This window comes from Dendrobium catenatum, unplaced genomic scaffold (assembly GCF_001605985.2).
Source record: "Dendrobium catenatum unplaced genomic scaffold, ASM160598v2 fragScaff_scaffold_726, whole genome shotgun sequence".
Lineage (NCBI taxonomy): Eukaryota > Viridiplantae > Streptophyta > Magnoliopsida > Asparagales > Orchidaceae > Dendrobium > Dendrobium catenatum.
In genome coordinates this window covers 649497-667824 of record NW_021319188.1, presented here as the reverse complement: position 1 = coordinate 667824, position 18328 = coordinate 649497, and the positions used below count along the sequence as shown (strand labels likewise).

The window sequence follows — 18328 nt, the reverse complement described above, 5'->3', positions numbered from 1 at the left end:
ATTGATTCATTGATCATGTACGATTGATTTGATTTGATTTGATTGACCTGCATATTGTTTTCAGTGTCGTGCTTTGATTTCAGTTGTAGGCTTTGGTGACCTGCTGGGCTAGTTAAGCTCATTATATGTGGTTAATATTTCAGGTGCAGAGCCTCCTACGTGATGCTTCTTCGGTTGCTGTAGCTTTATTTTGTAGTATTGGTAGACTTCTATTTTGTAGCCGTCTGGCTATTGTATATGACCTTTTGGACGCTTCTGTTGATTGTATATGTTGATATGTGAATTATAGTAGTTGTTGTACTTCTTTCCTGTAATGCAATTGTCTCTGGATGATTGTATTGATTTGAACGAGAAACAAGATGAAAAGACTGATAAAAAAAAAAAAGATAAGAGATATAGATGAATCCTTTCACTATTGATATCTGGGGCATCACAATGGATGCGAGTTCACGAGCCAGCTCGTGAGGCATAAGGCAGGTGTTCTCCTCTGCTTCTGGTTCAGATTTCGGCTTTCACGTCCCCAGTTCCATGTGATTTTGTGTCCAAGCGTTCGTGCTCATGCTTCTGCTTATGTGCTTGTGCTTCCTCTTCTTTGCTCGTGCTTCCACTTTCACACTTACAATTTTGCCTTCTGCTCTTATTTTCGCACCTTCGCTGGTCCACCTTCTGTACTCGAACCACTCGACGAGTCAACAAGTCGAACAGCCACTCAATCAAACTCGAGCTCAATTTCGAGTCAAGCTCGCTAGTAGGCTTGACTCGTTTGCACCCGTAGTTGAGACAATAATTTTTGTAACCCTAAATACATTATTAATCTTATTGCAATTGTACTTTCAGCAAATAATTTTTTGCCCGACTCACAATGTGCTATACTTGCTTTGGCCCCAAATTTTCCCAAAAAAAAAAAAAAACAATGTGCTATACTGTTATGCTAGGATTTCTTTCTCGCGAGTCGTTCCCTTAACCACATGCATGTTTGTGGCCTCCAGCGTCTCTTCTCGCCTCAGGGGAGTTTCTTGGCTTTCCTATTTATTTTTCCTTGAGTTTTGAGTTTTCTCTCGGTCATTTTGTCATCGTCAGCTGTGTATTCGATCGATGGCCAGCAAATGTTAGGTGGATCTTGGTTTTTTGGATAGTAAAAGTTCTTCTATGTTATTTCATGATGCATTAGCTGGTAGCTCTTCTTCTATGCTTTTCCCTAACCTCAATATCTCTTCTCACTGTGGGTTGCCCTCATTGTGGATTTTGAAAGAAGACATTTTAGTGCTCGCTGCTCCTTTTGAGTTTATAATATTGGTTGGTAAATTTCCTTCTCGCGGACCTATGCTAGATGATATCCGAAAATTATTTTTCAACCTTAAGCTCAATAGTGAATCTTCGATTACTATTCTAAATCCTAAGAATGTTTTAATTAAGCTTTTAAATGACTTGGATTAATGTCATGTGTTTACGCACTGCTTTTACTTTGTGTACATGCAATTGCTTCATGAAGGTGTTTAAGTGGACTCCTACGTTTGATATTGAAATTAAGTCACCCATTACTCCTATTTGGGTTTCATTCCCCATCCCAATACCCCATTTTTCTTCTCCAAGGAGTATTCATGGCCTTGGTTTCATGTTTGGTTGCCCTTTTAAAATTGATCAAGCTATGTACACTGGTTTTAGCCCCTCGGTTGCATGTGTCTTGGTGGAATTAAATGTTACCAAACATTTTTCCAATAAGGTGTGGGTTGGTCCTGACAGCTTGGGTTATATCCAGTCAGTGGATATGGAGGAATTTTCATCATATTGTTCTCATTATAAATATTTGGGGCACTCGAAATTAGAACACATTATCTTACATCCCCATTTAATTAAAGCCCCTATTATTTCAGTTAATATGGGTGAAAAAAATCCTATATATGTGCATGATTATGAGCAGGTCAATAATTGTAGTGATTTACCCTTGAATGATAATGTTGTTGTTGATGCTATTGGATGTTTGCTTTCGTGTGAGGTGGGGCATTTGGTGGTGCCTGATCTGGGTGTTGTCAATGTCCCTATGGTTCCGCCAAGGGATTTTTCTGACTTGATTAAACTTGGCTCTATGATGAAAGTGGTTAGTTTGGATCCTCCTCCTATTGCTAACAATCATCTAGCTAATATGGAGGGGGCTCTTTTGCTTGCAGGTGAATCCTCCTTGGTTGCCTCTCCTACTTTTATTGAGAAGTCTCTTAATGTTATTGTTTTTTATGATAATCATGTGGAAGCGTTGCTGGGTCCGAGTGAAGTTAAAAAGGTGATGGATAATGGTTCGTCTAGTGAGTTGGGTATTGCATTTGATGAATCTCCTTTAGTTGTTCTTGATACGCCATTGAGTGCGCTTGAGAACGCATCCTTTTTAATGTACTGGTTTCTCTGATTTTGAATGATGCGTTGAATGCTCGTGTGGCTAGCAAGTTGATAGACACTTATGTGGATCATTCTAACTGGATGGATGCTTACTCTAATAGTGGGGGTGGGGGTTGATTCGGTTGACCCGGTTGACAAGTTTAATGAATTATATAGTTTGAAGGTGGGTCATATTGTTAACAAAGCTTTATCACATGGTGGTGACAAGCGTCGTCGAAGTAAATTAAAAGAAAAATTAATTCTTTGGGGCTTTTCTTTCTATTTGGGTTATGGCATTTGCGGTTGGTTTTGGGTGTTTGGTTCTCCTTTTTTGATTGGTTAGCATTTGGGCTTTGTGGATGTGGTTGGCTTTTGTTGGATTGGATTGTGGGGTTGGGGGTTGCCTTTGCGAATGAATTTGTGGCCTAGACAATGATGAGGCGACTTTTTGCTCACCATCTGGACTGCTGTGGCTTGTTGGTAACCACTGGTGGTGCATCTTCTTATTCTGATTGGTCTGGTGGCCTTGTTTGGGATGTGAGGTTATGCTTGTTCATTTTGTGACTTCACATGTGTGAGTTGTTGCTTGTTTCCTCCTCTGAATGGTCCCTACCTTCCTTCTCGTTGGTTGTAGAAAGCCTCTTGTCATTAACTGAGCCTGGTTGGCTTGTGTCTTCTTTACTTTCTGTTGTCTCTACTTTGCTGATATAGTCTTGTAATTTTTGTTTTGTCCTTTGCTTAACTTACTTGTATCCTCTTCTTATTGACGGAATAAATATCCCTTTTGGGAAAGAAAAAAGAAAGAGTGCTTTCAATAAATAAATAAATAGATAGACCTAAAAAAAAAAAAAAGTAAACATGATTGATATGGCATTTATGACTCATTGAATTCATTTTACTTAAATGCAATAAACCTTCCACATTACAATAAATGCAAAGCAACTAATTGGAAGAAGGCAAATTAAATGGTCATCAAATAGCATTCATTAGAACAGTTGGGAGTGGTTAGAGATACATATGCTATAACTAATGACAACTGAACACATTAAAAACAAGGAATCAAAGTGCTAATTTATCTCTCTTTAATAAATGCCCTTTAAATACTATAAGAAGATAAATATATTTATGTGATATTAAATTAATAATATTAGCAGGATAATTTAATTATTTTATTATACAAGTCAAGAGAAATAATAACTATGATGTTGATTTATAATTATATAATTATGATAATTAAATGTTGAGATTATTTTTTTTATTGGATTGTGAGGTAAAGGTGATGTATGCAATTTTACTTTTGTATTTATTGAGATTATTTTGTATTGGATTAAAAATTATAAATTTTAGGAATTGATTATAAGATATTTGTAACATAAATTCATTTTTGGATTAATTTTAATGAATTTGTATTGATATAGCTTATTTTTATTGAGCATGGATTTTGATGCATAAATTTAGATATAAAAAATAGAAGATTTTCCTTATAGACTTGGAGATAATACAAAGTTGGACTTTAGAAAATTAAATAAATAAAGAAATATTTTTTATCAAATAAATTTATTTTTAGGAACAAAGTTTGAGAGCAAAATAATTATTTTCTTCGAAGTAAATTATCACATACAACAAATAAATTTAGTACTTTCTATTTTTCTCTCTAATTTTAGGCAATATTATGATTTCCATATATAGGAAATATTATGGTAACAAGTAAAGCCATAACATTTCTATTGAAAACGAGAAGCACGGTATTACTAGTGCAACGTATTAAAATATTCATGTCATGATTATTTGACAAGTTTTACAACTACCTAACATAACCTGACCTCCACTTTTCTCATCTAGAGCGTTAAAACACAACGCTCTAGATATGATTAGTGTTCATTTTAAAGAAAAAATTTTGCCACTCCAAGCAAAATCTACTGCTTAAATCAGCTTTCTAGTATAAAATAATAAAATTTTAAAGTTAAAAATTGTTTTAAAAAGCAATAAAAAAATCATCCCAAACGAAGCCTTGAATTCAATCGTTCAGCCAATAATATTTAAAGATAAAATCTCCATTAAAATTATGAAAGGTTTAATAATGCCAATCTTAATAGGTATATACATAGCATGAATTTCTTTAATTAGTAAATTTATATAAAGTCATAATTGGAGCAATTGATCAAACGGTTCGTTGCAATAAATCATAATAAATGGAGATTTGATGTGGAAACAACCAATAGTTTTGTAGGTTGAGGCTGTATTTATTTATTGATATTTTCATCGGCAAAAAGCAGTAACAGATATGAAGTAAGAAAATATAATAAAAATAAATAGAGAAAACAAAATGTAAATATATTTATAAAAAAAAAAATTAAAATATTGGATGTTGTTATCCACAATATCTGAATATATATTTATTTGGATACTATCATTTAACTTGGACAATTTTCTTACTATTTTTTACTATGGGTGTCAATAAATAATGTGATCCAAAAAATTGAAATTTAACTATTTAATAAACCGGCCAAATTTAGATTGAGTTGTTTGACACATTTATTAAATGGGTTGAGTTTGAGTTGACCTGAAAAAATGACCAATTTAATTTATTTTTCCCTTATTTTGTTTTATTTGAGAGTATGATCATCTTATTTTTTATTAAATTCACTAAACATTATATTTAGTCAATTATTTAAAAAATTAGCAAAAACGAGTTTACAAGTTGACTTTGAGCCATTCTGGTTGCTAGCAGATCGAGTTCAAGTTGGTGTTTTATACCCATTATTAAACGGGTCGAGTTTAGCCTGACTGGATTTGAGTCGAACTCAAACTAGATCCGTCTACCAATTTTGACATCCATACTTTAGGTTTCTTTTGCCATAGCTTTATTACTGTTTTTTAGAATAGTTTTTTAGTTCAAAAAATTCTTGAATTAAAGAATTTTATTCTAAAAATAGTAAGAAAATTATTTCAAAGAAAACATAAGAATCATAACATAATTCTTGGGCTTTAAAAAAAATTAAGGTTCTTAAGTAATTTGGTTTTCAAAAATCTAATGTGTTCATTCATAATCATTTGTACACTATGATTGTGCTTTTGAATTTTCCTGCTAGATTGAATCATTTCCATCTTTTGAGAACTTAGGGCTTAGTTGCTTGACTGTAATCGTTTGACCTCCATCTCCCGATTGTCATTATTTATTCGCCATCTTCCAACCACCGTTATTGCTCGACCATACTAACCCATCGATCGTCGCCCGTCATCATCGCTTTGCTACTACTATCTAATCATTATCACACCTCTTTACTACATCACCGATATTTTTCATCACATTCACAAGAATCAAGTTAGTATTCAATATTTTGCAATCTCATCTTTCCTAATTAAGAGAAATATGATAATGTTGTAATCTTAATTGTGCATGATACCAATATTCCATGCCTGCCCCATACATCCTCTCTCCCATCAAAGAGAGAATTTATTATGTGCGGAGATTGAATGCAAAATGTTGTCTGGAAACTAATCAGAATGCGCCACATCAGCACTACCGGCTGCGGTACCAAGCAAGGGATGACATGGCACATTCTAGTTGATCTCCGGATGGCGATCGGCATCCGCACAGAATAATTAATCCATCAAAGAGGAGCAAAAGGAAAACGCATTGGCTTTATGCCATGAAAACTTTCTCAAGAGTAAAAAATGATGAAAATATTCTTCCATGCATGAAAACATTGGAAGTATATTCTGTTTCAAGATGGAGACAATATCTACAAAGCAAAACAGTACAAAAATACTCTCATTCAATGGAGATATTATTCTTTGCGGACGCCGAATGCGGTTCATCATTCGAAAACCAACCATAATACGTCACGTCAGCAGTACCGTGTGGTACCGAGCAGTACCAAGCCGGGTACCGAGCAGGAGGTGACGTGGCGTATTCTGATTGGTCTCTAAATGACGTTTGGCATCGGCACAGAATAACTCCACGATTCAATGGGCATAGATATCTCAACAGTGCCGACATTGAACCAAAACCAAAGAAACTCAATCAAATTTCTCTTACACAAAGGGACAAGACAAAAGAAGAGCTAGGTATCGGATTCAAACTAGATCCGTCAACCCGTTTTGACAACCAAAATTTCTACAGCAGCTTTCTAGGCCAATTTAAATAATAATAATAATAATTGCTAAAAATTATCCCAAATAAAACTTATAGATTTAGACTTCCATCTTCCTTATATATTATTAGTTTTGTACCCTATTTTAAATTAATATTTTTTTTTAGGATAGATTTCCATTGTAATGCTTTTACCTCAAATTATTCAATTTCATCATTTCAACAATTTAGGCTTCGCATGTGATAGCTTTCTTACTGTTTTATAAAATAATTTTTCAATATTAAACTTTTTTGAATTAAAATATTTTATATTAAAAATAATAATAAGAAAAGTATTGTCCCAAATGAAGCATCAGTATCATAACATAATTATAAAAAATTAGCTAATAATTTTCAGATTGAGAAGTCCAATGTGTTTGGGCTTTAAAAAATTAGGGTTCTTAAGTAATTGTATTTCCCAAAATCTAATGTGTTCGTTCATTTGTCCACTATGATTGTGCTTTGTATTTTCTGCTAGATCCAGAGAACCGTTTGATTTTGTGTCTGTGAACAGTAAAAGCACCGTAAAAATGCAATGGTGAATAATAACTGACATTTTACTGTTCACAACCACACAACCGAACGATTCTCCTGATCCAGACTCCATAGTGTTACATTATAGAAATACTATTTTTTTTTCATAACCTTCAAATCACAATGACCCCAACCAATATTCCATGCCTGCCCCATGCATCCTCTCTCCCATCAAAGAGAAGCAAAAAGAAAATTCATTGGCTTTATACCATGAAACTTTCTCAAGAGAAGAGAAAGCTGGAATGATTCTTCCATGCAAGAAAACATTGGAAGTATTTCTGCTGCAAGCTGGAGACAATATCTACAAAGCAAAACAGTACAAAAATACTCTGATTCAGTGGAGATATTATTCTTTGCGGACGCCGAATGCGGTTCATCATTCGAAGACCAACCATAATACGTCACGTCAGCAGTACCGTGTGGTACCGAGCAGTATCGAGCCGGGTACCGAGCAGGAGGTGACGTGACACATTCTGATTGATCTCTAGACGATGTTTGACATCCGCACAGAATAACTCCACGATTCAATGGGCATAGATATCTCAACAGTGCCGACATTGAACCAAAACCAAAGAAACTCAATCAAATTTCTCTTACACAAAGGGACAAGACAAAAGAAGAGCTAGGTAGGGTTAGATCACCTGCCACTTTATGATTATGATATAAAATGAAGGCTTATAATTAAGTAAAATGCAGTCATGCAGAGAATTTAGGCATTATTTAGGCAAATCACACCAAGCATCTTAATCTCACCCACCACAGGTCCTTAATTCAAACGGATTTAGTATCCTGTAATTAATGCACATCAATGCTGCACGCAGCAGGTGAGACTTTTCTTTGGCTCATTAATGACAAAAATATATATTTTTCACAGAGGTTTGAATTCTTATCTCCTGCTTTAAACGAAAGATAATGCCACCTATTTAATACTCATCATGAAAGTTAATGTTGATGATATTTTCTACATCTATAAATGTTCAAGAATTTTTTATAAACTACACATTCTTAATTCTATGTTATGTCAGATGCTGAATTAACGGATGTAACAGAAGTACAGAAATGAAGATGGGCAGTTTTACCTTTCTTGTTTTTGCAGTATAGCATGATTTGATCACTGATTCCGAACCTTCAACCATGAATGTTGCTTGCTTCTAACTCCTGAGCAAACAGTAGCAAGTGGATATAATTGTTGCGTGCCGGAACATTTACGACGGTATAGAGGTGTAGAGTTTAGCATCTAAATTTTGTACGAAGATCTAGCACGCATATAGATAAGAGAAAGGGGTGCAATAGTCATAAGAGACCAAAATTTTTTCGTAAAAAAATATGAAATGGGGAAAAACCATGGGCCCAGCTCAAATTGGACAGATTTTACCGTCGTTAGCATTGTCTCACTGAAATGTTAAATTCAACAATACGTTTGTTAAAATTGGATGGTGCCCGTTTTAATTTTAGAATTTGTCAACTTGAATATACCTCAAGATTTGTGTTCGATCAAGACACTTTTTATGATGATCAATAATATTCCTCATTTTGATCTGCTCAGCTTAAGAAAATCTTAGCACGAAAATGACCCGGTGAAGTGAAGAACACAATGAACATGTGTTTAATGATGTATCAAAGTTTAGTTTTGTGAAAAAAAATAAAAATATGTTTGTTTATAGAGAGAGAGAGAGAACTTAAGCTCTCAATAAATTCACCAATAAGCTAATAAGATGGGTTACATTGCACAAAGATTAACTATTAGGCATTTGGCAGATTAATATTAGCCTATAATAAATATCTAACCAGAATTAGGTGGGTGTAATTTCAAAAAAAAAAAAAAAAAAAAAAATTTTAACCAAAATTAGGGGGGTGTAATTTAAAAAAAAAAAAAAAAAAAAATAGAAGTATGCAACTTAACCTAAAAACTGTAGAATATTTCACAAATAATTTTAAGCCTAACTTTCAGGAAATGAAAGCATCAATCTTCATTTAAAAATAATAAAAATTCCAAATAAAATTAAAAATAGAAAGTGCAATTATCATATAAAAATTCAGCATAAAGATAATGATGATAACAACGAAGTCCAAAACTAACATCTCAATAAGTGCGTGTATCACCACCGCCTCACAAATGGCCAAAAAAAGCCTGTCATTAATTTGACAATTTAAGAGTTAGCTTTCCAAAAACTCTTCTGTTTGGGACCGGCTTGCCTACAGAGCTGGACCATTTAATGACCCATGTTTAGGACTTTAATTATCGTGATTAATTACGTGAGCCCCCCTTCAACAACCATATTAATAAAGCATATAAGTACACCATCCATGTAATTAACAACTAATCTATTTAGAACCATAGAGTTACCAAAATTACGGTAATCAACTTTGGATAAAGCAAGTGCTAATTAAGCTCTCAATTATGTTAAGCAACGAAGTTAATGGAGCGTGCAATGCACGCTGTGCATTTTGTACGAGGCCTTCGGCTTCGTTTGTCTTTAGGGAAAGAAGAAGATAGTTTCACACTAATTAAGGATCCTTTCCTGCTAACATTATATATTAAAGGACGATGCTTAGTTTGGTTGGTGGGCGAGTACGATTGGGAACCTTCTAACTTGTGCTTGATTCCCCTCGAACCAAGGGCGGATCCCCATTGAGTTGAGGGGGGGCAAATCAATCCTAAGCATCTTTGCCCATCCCCCACAAAAAAAAATTTTTTTGCCCACCCTGAAAAAAGAAGTTGGATCCGCCCCTGCCTTGAACAGCAGTGCTTTTTAAGTGGGGCCCAATCAAGTGTGGTCCAGGAGGTTTCTGAGGTGGGTGCCTTTTTTAGGTCAGTCGAGAATTAGTCACGCCGCCAAACGCCCTTTCGAGGATGGCAGCGGGTGGATTCCTTGTTCCCAAAAAAAAGGAAGCCTTAATTATTGGTTGAGAAGGCCTTAGCTGGATTAAATAAGGTTTATTGAGATTTTTGTAGTAGGGCAGCTCATTTTGATATGTTAGTTGGGAATTTTGACTACAAATCTCAACGTATAAAGCTCACAACTCGCTTGAAATTTGATTTAATTATGCAGTTATTCGGTCAATTTGAGCCCAATCCCAAAGCAAATAGAATTCCTCAAACCTAATTTGATTTTGATTTAGAGTCAAGAGAGGATTGCTCGCAAAATGATTGGATATTTTGCTTTGTCATATTTTGCATTTTGCCGATTCATTGATTTTGGTTCGATTATAGAGTTGGGTGGTGTGCCTCACTGGATCACTTGTTGGTGCTATTAGCAAGCAATGTTTTACATCATTCTATGCTGGAGCTTCTTGCTTAAAGCGAATAAAATGATTTATACTTGTAAACTTTTCTCTTGGATTTGTAGGTTGTTTTTGCTCGATAAATAACCACTCATCTCTTCCACACAAATTACTCTCATTCCAATTTTAGTCTCAAGCATTCATTAAGTGTTTGTGATTTATAATGGCAAGTTAAGAGATCGTCCATTTTTTATCAAGATTGAGAGAGAAACAACATGAGCTCTATTATAATTTATAACTTTATCTAATTATAAATTAAAATTTATTATAACTTAATTTAAATAAAATTTGTAACTTTATAAAACATGTTTTAGGGCAGTTTCTCTCACCCCGCCTCTCTATCTCTCTTCATGTGTCTCTCTCTCCCATTCGGCTTTCTCTCTCTACCGCAAAGTGAGAGAAATACAATTAAATTTTTGGCTTTTTTATAGAAAATGTCAAATAATTTGGTGTATTCTTAATTAATAATGTTTTATGTAGAAAACCCTAAATTTTTGACATTTTTGCTCTTTTTTAACTTATTTAATAATTATCATCCTTTTGCTTACATATTAACTATGCTCCTTTTTAAAATTCTCCCTCTTTTTTATATTTCAGGTGAAAAAATCCACTGGAAATCTACCAGAAATGTTTCCCACTAATTTATTTTCCATCGGTTTTTGTTTTTCTATGCGTAATTTTATCAGAAATTCGATGAAAATTAGCCAGTTTCAGGAGAAAAATGTTGCCGAAAATCATCCATTTTTTTGTAGTGTAAAGTGCTTCTTCAACTTGTTCCAAGCCTAGTGTTTAATGCTTTTTTTTTTCCTAGTGTTTAATACTTAGTGTTTATATAGATAAATAGTTAATACCTACACTACAAGCCAAGGAGTTATTAGCTTAAAAAATATTGTTAAGTATTCTTAAGATCCATTATTATTTATTTGAAGTGACTGCACCCTTGGAAACCCGAGGGCGTGAGTTTATTGTAAATTAAAGCGAATAAAAATATGAAAATGAGCGCATTTAGTTTGAGATATATTGGAAAACATTTGAAGAAAGCTCTAAAGTGTTCTTAATTAATTTAAAGAACCTCTTGACTATTTTTAAAGTGCTATTTCTTGCCCTTTATCATTCATAGTTTACATATTATACTGATTGCACTCTTCTTATAGCAATCAAAGAACTTCATAATTATATACACCATTTTTATAAATGATAGCCATTGTGTCACCTCAAAAGCATAAGAAGATTTTAATTGGGTTTTAATGGTTATATTAAAACCTAGTGAATTGTGCAACGAGTGATGGGTTCCTCATCATGAAGTATAAATAATGTGATATAGTGCAAAAAATTAAGAGAAAATTTCTTCTATCTTTAAAAGAAAAGTGCAGTCTATGCCTTCATTATTAATTAATTAAGGAGGATGTTGGTGGAAGAATTAATGTTTACTTTATTACTTTATTACTTTGTAGTGAAGGTTGATAGTTTGTGTTCACAATATTTTATTGGAAGTCGTGCTCCCTAGTTGATCTGGATGTGGATGCAGGTCAAGGAGTTATCAAATCACGTCAATATCATTTTTTTATTAAAAAATTTAATTTAATTCCACATATGCTTATCATATGTATGCATTAATTTTCAACTGGCAACAATTTTAGTAAACAAAATCATTTTAACTAACTAGTACATTACTCTTTCTTAGCATAATTCTTTTCATTTTCTTATCTTATTTTTGCGTGTATTTTCAACTTGGGTAGAATTTGTTTAATATAATACATTTTTTTAACTTAAAATTAAGTAATACATTAATATCGTTATGCATGATTTTGTTTGCTCACATTTTTTTTTTTTTTGGGGAATGTTTGGGGCGAAAGCCCTTCAACTATTATGAAAGAAAGAGGTTACAAGTAAAGACTGTAAATAAAAGGAAGCAAAGCCTACATAAGGCAAACAAAAAAACCTTATGCAGACCACAAAAAACCACAACTATACCACCCAATACCTACAAAAGGATATAAAAGCACCAAAAATGTGGTAAGTGAAGCAATCCGATCGTGAGCTTTTGATCTTTGAATTTTGAATTTAAAATTTGGGGACTCAGGCTGCTGAACCAGCATATACCCATCGAAAGAGAAGCCTCCAAAAAAATCCCCTGGTTGCCTTTGATCGACCCTCCAAGGGGAAGAAGATCCAACAGTAGTCATCATCGTCCCCAATAAAACCTTCAGGGCCCGAAGCAGCTTTCCTAGCTCCCAAAAGAGGAAACCAAGGATATGATTTGAATAATCCAGCCGACCAAAAGAAGCCTTCAGCCAAGGCCAAATAACAGCAGAATTCAACAGAAACAACAACCTCAGCTGAACAAAAAACCTCCCATAACAGTCCCGAAGTAAGCAATAACAGCCAGCCATCAAAGCAGCTCCATTAAGGCATAACCATTTTTCCATCTCAGTAATTTAGTAAGCACCACACCTTTAATTTTGAGACATAAAGAAGAAGAAGAGGAAGATGCATTGCCGAATTTCCTATCATTCCTTTCTCTCCAAAGATGATAAATAGTACAGCAAATAATAAGGTAGTAAAAGTGCTTTAAATCTCTAGAATGATGAGTAAAGCATTCAAATGCTTGTAAGATATTAGGCCTAAATAATTGCTGCCTCATACTAGGAACAAGATTAGAGATAACTAAAAAGGAGTAATCACACTCAAAGAATAAGTGTGAAATAGTCTCTAATTGATTATGGCAAAGAGAGCAGGTATTAGGCACCAAAATCCCTCTAGAGCATAACACATCCGCTGTTTTGAGACCACCCTTTAAAGCCATCCAACTGAAGGAAGAAAATCTGAGACAGTAATGTTTATGCCATATAAAATGATCCCAATTACACCGAGGCTCACTATTATAAAGAAAATTATAATAAATGCTGTGAGAGTTACCAATTTCCCCTTCCCACATAAGACAATCAGCATTATTTCCCCCATTCCTCCCAACATCAGGAAGCAAAGCATCAGAATACGTGGAAGGCAGATTCCACCCATCATCATGTTTAATAGCAGACAACCGAGCATTACTAGGAAAGAAAGTTAACAACTCACTCCAGCCAGCAATGTCCAAAATAAGGGCACGGTTGCACCAGTGATCCCAGAATAATGCAATGGGACCATTACTAGAAGGATTAAAAATGAATTTCTCTTTAGCTTTGAGAGCAGTAATGCATACATTCTTCCAAAATTTAGAGTCGTTAACCGAGTGAGGCTTCCAAGGCGAGACATACTTATAAAAAAACCAAGAAGCTAGAGGACTTTTGAAGTTGTACAACCTCTTAATAAGAGAGCAATTAAAACTAAATTGCAAAGAATGTATAGACTGAATCCCAAGCCCCCCAAATGCTTTGGGCTTACATGTTTCTTTCCAAGAAATAAGATGCAATTTAGTAGCCTTAATGTCCCCAAAGAAAAGAAATTTAGCACATAATTTCTCAATTTGCTTGATAATAGTCTTTGGTATTATTGAACCTCGAATCCAATAGGCAATGGAATTCCAAATAGTGAATCTAAGATATTGCAGTCTACCAGCAAAAGAGAGAGCCTTGGCCTTCCAACCAGATAACTTTTGAGTGACCGACTCCATCAGTTTAGAGAAATCAGCAATTTTTGGATTGTAAGGAGAAATTGGAATCCCAAGATAAGCAATAGAAGTGGATGTAGAGGGGATTTGAAGGCAAGATCTGATCTCTTCAGAATTCTGACAGTGTTTGGGAAGCAAGAGGGTGCTTTTCTGATAATTAATCTCAAGACCCGAAGCTATAGAAAAAACCTCAATCAGATTGCATAAAACCTGACAATTATTAGCATCAGCTTTGCCAAAAATAAGGAGATCATCCGCATACATCAAATGAGAAAGCCTAATGCCGTCCACCATAGGAGCAATAAAAGCATTATCATTGTCCAGAAGGCACGAAAATGCATCCATCACAATGCAAAATAGGTATGGACTTAACGGGCATCCCTGCCTCAAACCAGCGGAAGAAGGAAAAAAACCATGCAAGGCTCCATCAAAACACATCGAGAACCAGACATCATTTATACAAGCATTGATCCAGTTGATAAAGGAAGGAGGAAACCCCTTTTGATGCATTCTAGCAAGAAGAAACTCCCTGGAAACACAGTCAAATGCCTTTTTGATATCTAATTTAGCACAAAGCATCTTAAATTGAGAGACTTTTCTAGAGTGAAAAAGAATCTCGTTGGCAAGAATAACATTATCAGTGGATACCCGATTTTGAATAAAACCAGATTGGTTTTCTTTAATAATCAGAGGCATAATAGGTTTCATTCTAAGAGCTAGAATTTTAGCAATAATTTTGTAAACCGTATTGCACAAAGAAATAGGCCTGAAGTCAGAGATCTCTTCCGCATGATTTGATTTAGGAATCAACTTGAGATTCGTGCTTGATCCAAACTGTTTTTGATGACGTATCAAGCTCAATTGTCAAATGCGGCACGTTGTCATATGAATAATTCTTAATGATGTTTATGGGTCAAAAGGTGATAAGCATAGATCTTAGTGTCAACTGAAAGCCATAAGATTAAAGAGGGACAATCAAGGCTTGAGTCTAACCTATGTGGCAAAAAAATAGGACAAAAACTAAAACTAATTCAACATTGGACTTTGGAGAGACTTTTGAGTTGCTTTTCCCTCTCCTATGTCTTGCTTCGATTAAGACTTCGTTTGGGATTTATTACTGCCTCTTAAAATAGTTTTTTATAACAAAAATTAAATTTTTATACTTGAAAATTGCTTTAAGAAGCATTAAGAAAGCCGTCCCAAACAAAACCTAAATATGGAATGTTGAAGCCTATACACTACATAGATGTTGGAGTGGTCATTAAATTTAAGCATATGTTTAATATCACTGGGCTCGATAATGTTATGATTATCTTCCTTTCTTTCAAATTTACAATAGTGATGATTATAATGCTAATTTAAGCTTTTGATGTGGAACTCTAGAGATGAGCACGTACTTGTGCTATATTAAACACTACCATAAATGTAAATTTAAAATGTATAAAATAAAATTATTTATGAATTCTTCTATCAACATTGTGAGAGAGACCATAAAATAAATAAAAAAAATAAAAATCTTCAATGGAATTCAACAACTTGATGAACGCATATCAACCATAATTTTTCTCAGAAAATTATGTTACAAATTAATCTCTATATCACCATATTCTTATTAACTACTTGTAGGTAAAGAGGTGAGATCAAACTAGAACCCAACAACTTACCTAAAAATTAAACTATTAGTAAAATCAAAAAAATATGTTATAGTTAATTATATTGATTACATATGATTGAATATAAATTAGGTAGAGTCACATATGTACCACATAATTCTTATTTTTTACAAATCAACCACCTAAATTTTAATATTTACATATCTAACATCTAAATTTTAAAATCACATCAAAAAATATTATTTTTTAATAAAACAAAACATATCCTTTTATGCATATATTTCATTATGCTTGAGACACTAAACTTCTACATAAATAAATATAAATTATCAACTAATTATGCATATAACCATTGAATTATATGTATGATTGTTCATATATAGGGAAAGATGATTTATTTATAAAAAAAATGAATGATGATGAAAATAATGAAGCTTGACTTTAATGTGAGGGAGGACCACCACCAATCAACCTTAATGGCTTGATAGCTTGTACTTTTTCCTGTGCAATAAATGAACCCATTGTCCCTACACACATCGGATTCCAATGACCAAATTAACTTCTCTAATAATAATAAAAATGGCTGCTTTTTTTTTAATAAACTCATTAATTACTCATCAGCCCTCCCCTCAAAGTCCCCCGTGGCAATAATATCTACGCCGCACATTAACTGCAACCCACACAGCGCCTATTTATTTGCTTTCCTTCTATGCCTCGCCTCGCCCTCTCTTCTTCCTCTTCGTTGGAACGCCGAGATCCCATGGCGACCGAGGTGACCTCGCTTTTACGGATTATGGAGGAGGCGGAGAGCAAACAGCGGGATCTGTTTACACGTGACCTCCTCGGCGGCGGTGGCGGCGGAGCCGGAGTGGCCGCCGAGGAATCCGCCGTGGACCTCGACCTCCAGGTGCCGTCGGGATGGGAACGGCATCTAGATCTGATGGTAATTCCTTCACTAATGCAATTCGATAGATATGAGGCAAATTTTTGTCTGTTAATTCAAAGAATACTGTAAATTTTCATAAATTTGTTTGATTTTAAAATAAAATCAAATTTTTCTATTTTTTTTAAACGTTAAGTATTGATCAGTATAAATTTATTCGTGAATTTGATAATTTGCAGTTATTTTTAATAAAACATTCATTGAATGATGATTTAGTATTTATTTGATTATTTCTCTGTTTTTTTTCCTATTATTAGTTTTAATTATTTATATTTTTATATGTTTTCAACATTACTTAAAAATTTTGATTTAGATAAATTAAATTAAAAAATATCAATTAATTTTATCAACTATGATAAATTACAATTAATATTTTTATCAATTATTATCCCATTAATTAGAAGATGCAAAATATAATCAAAATTTGATGAGCTCGAGCAGTCGATCATCTTTAATTTTTGTTATAATTTGTATATTTTAATTAGCAGTATAATAATTGATAAAATGAATTAAATATAATTATTAATAAACAACAAATATGTTATATATTATAACTTCATATTAATAATTAATTTTGATTTAATTTAAATAAATTAGTTTTTTTAATAATATTATATTAAGCTATGAATAGTTTTTTCATAAAAAAAAAAATGATATTTGAATAACGCTTAATCAATCGAGAAGAAACAAAGTCTCTAATTTTTATCCACAGAATTTTGATTCAGAAACCAAAAATGTCCCCAAAACCCTAACCCTAGCCTTTATTGCAGTCGGGGAAGACATACCTGCACAAGATGGACTCGGATTGCTCGCTCCACGGATTTCACGACCTCAATCTCCCTCCTCCATCTTCCTCCTCAATTGCCCTCCCGGAGAACTCCGCGCTCCTCGATCTCAAGCTCGCCGGTAGCGACTTCGGCGGCGGAGGACGAAGTCGCGGCGATTTCCAGAGCGTCTGTACGCTGGAGAAGGTGAAGTCGGCACTTGAGCGGGCGGGCCGGGCGGAGGCGGCATCGTCAGCGTCAGTGTCGCCGTCTTCTTCGACGACTTCGACGTCGATGAAGCGGCGCTCGGTGGCGGAGGAAGACGATGGACGATCTGATTCGACCGGCGGGATGATGGCGGCCGCGTGCCCCAGCTGCCTTTTATACGTGCTGGTGTCGAAGGCGATTCCGCGGTGCCCTAGGTGCGACTCGCACGTGCCCCTGGCCTTTATTCCTAAGAAGCACAAATTTGACCTCAACTCTTCTTAATTAAATATTATAAATATTTATTTACAAATAGATTTATATAAGCTATCATTTTTTTGGAATATATTTGGGAACTTTTACATGTAAGATATGAAGAAAACTATAGGAGAAGCATAGTTATGTTGATATGAATCACTTGTTTTAGAGCTACGATGGCATTTATGTAATTCTTTAATTTCCCTTTGAAATTATTTTATATTTTGCATGTTCAAATATTATTTCATGGATCTACAAATAATATTAAAAATAATAATTAATAAGAATGCATTTTGATTAAATTTAGGTCATAATATGAAAGTATTTCATTACAAAATAAAATACCCTACTAAATTATTTTATTTCAAATACAAAAAAATTTATTTATATGTAAAACAATATTGAAATATTTTGATTAAATGTTTAATTATTTTATATTCTAATTAAGGTTTGATGATAAATGAATTATTTAATATGAGGTGATGTGATTTTGTTTGTAGATTAATTGCCTTTTTCTTTTCAATTTTCTTATGAAAAAATAATTTTAATATATTTTACTAATCTTAGCATGCATGAATTTCAATGAGTTATTCCAATGTTCTGAAAAATACC

General features: G+C 33.9%; 1 protein-coding gene across 1 annotated transcript; it reads left to right on the top strand.

Moving 5' to 3' along the window:
- Window positions 1-16231: 16231 nt before the first annotated feature.
- Window positions 16232-17936, top strand: LOC110098004. The gene is made up of 2 exons (XM_020824696.2): window positions 16232-16490; window positions 17261-17936. The coding sequence occupies exons 1-2, from the start codon at window positions 16257-16259 to the stop codon at window positions 17741-17743; spliced, it is 717 nt and encodes a 238-aa protein (XP_020680355.1). The 5' UTR covers window positions 16232-16256; the 3' UTR covers window positions 17744-17936.
- The last annotated feature ends 392 nt before the right edge of the window (window positions 17937-18328 follow it).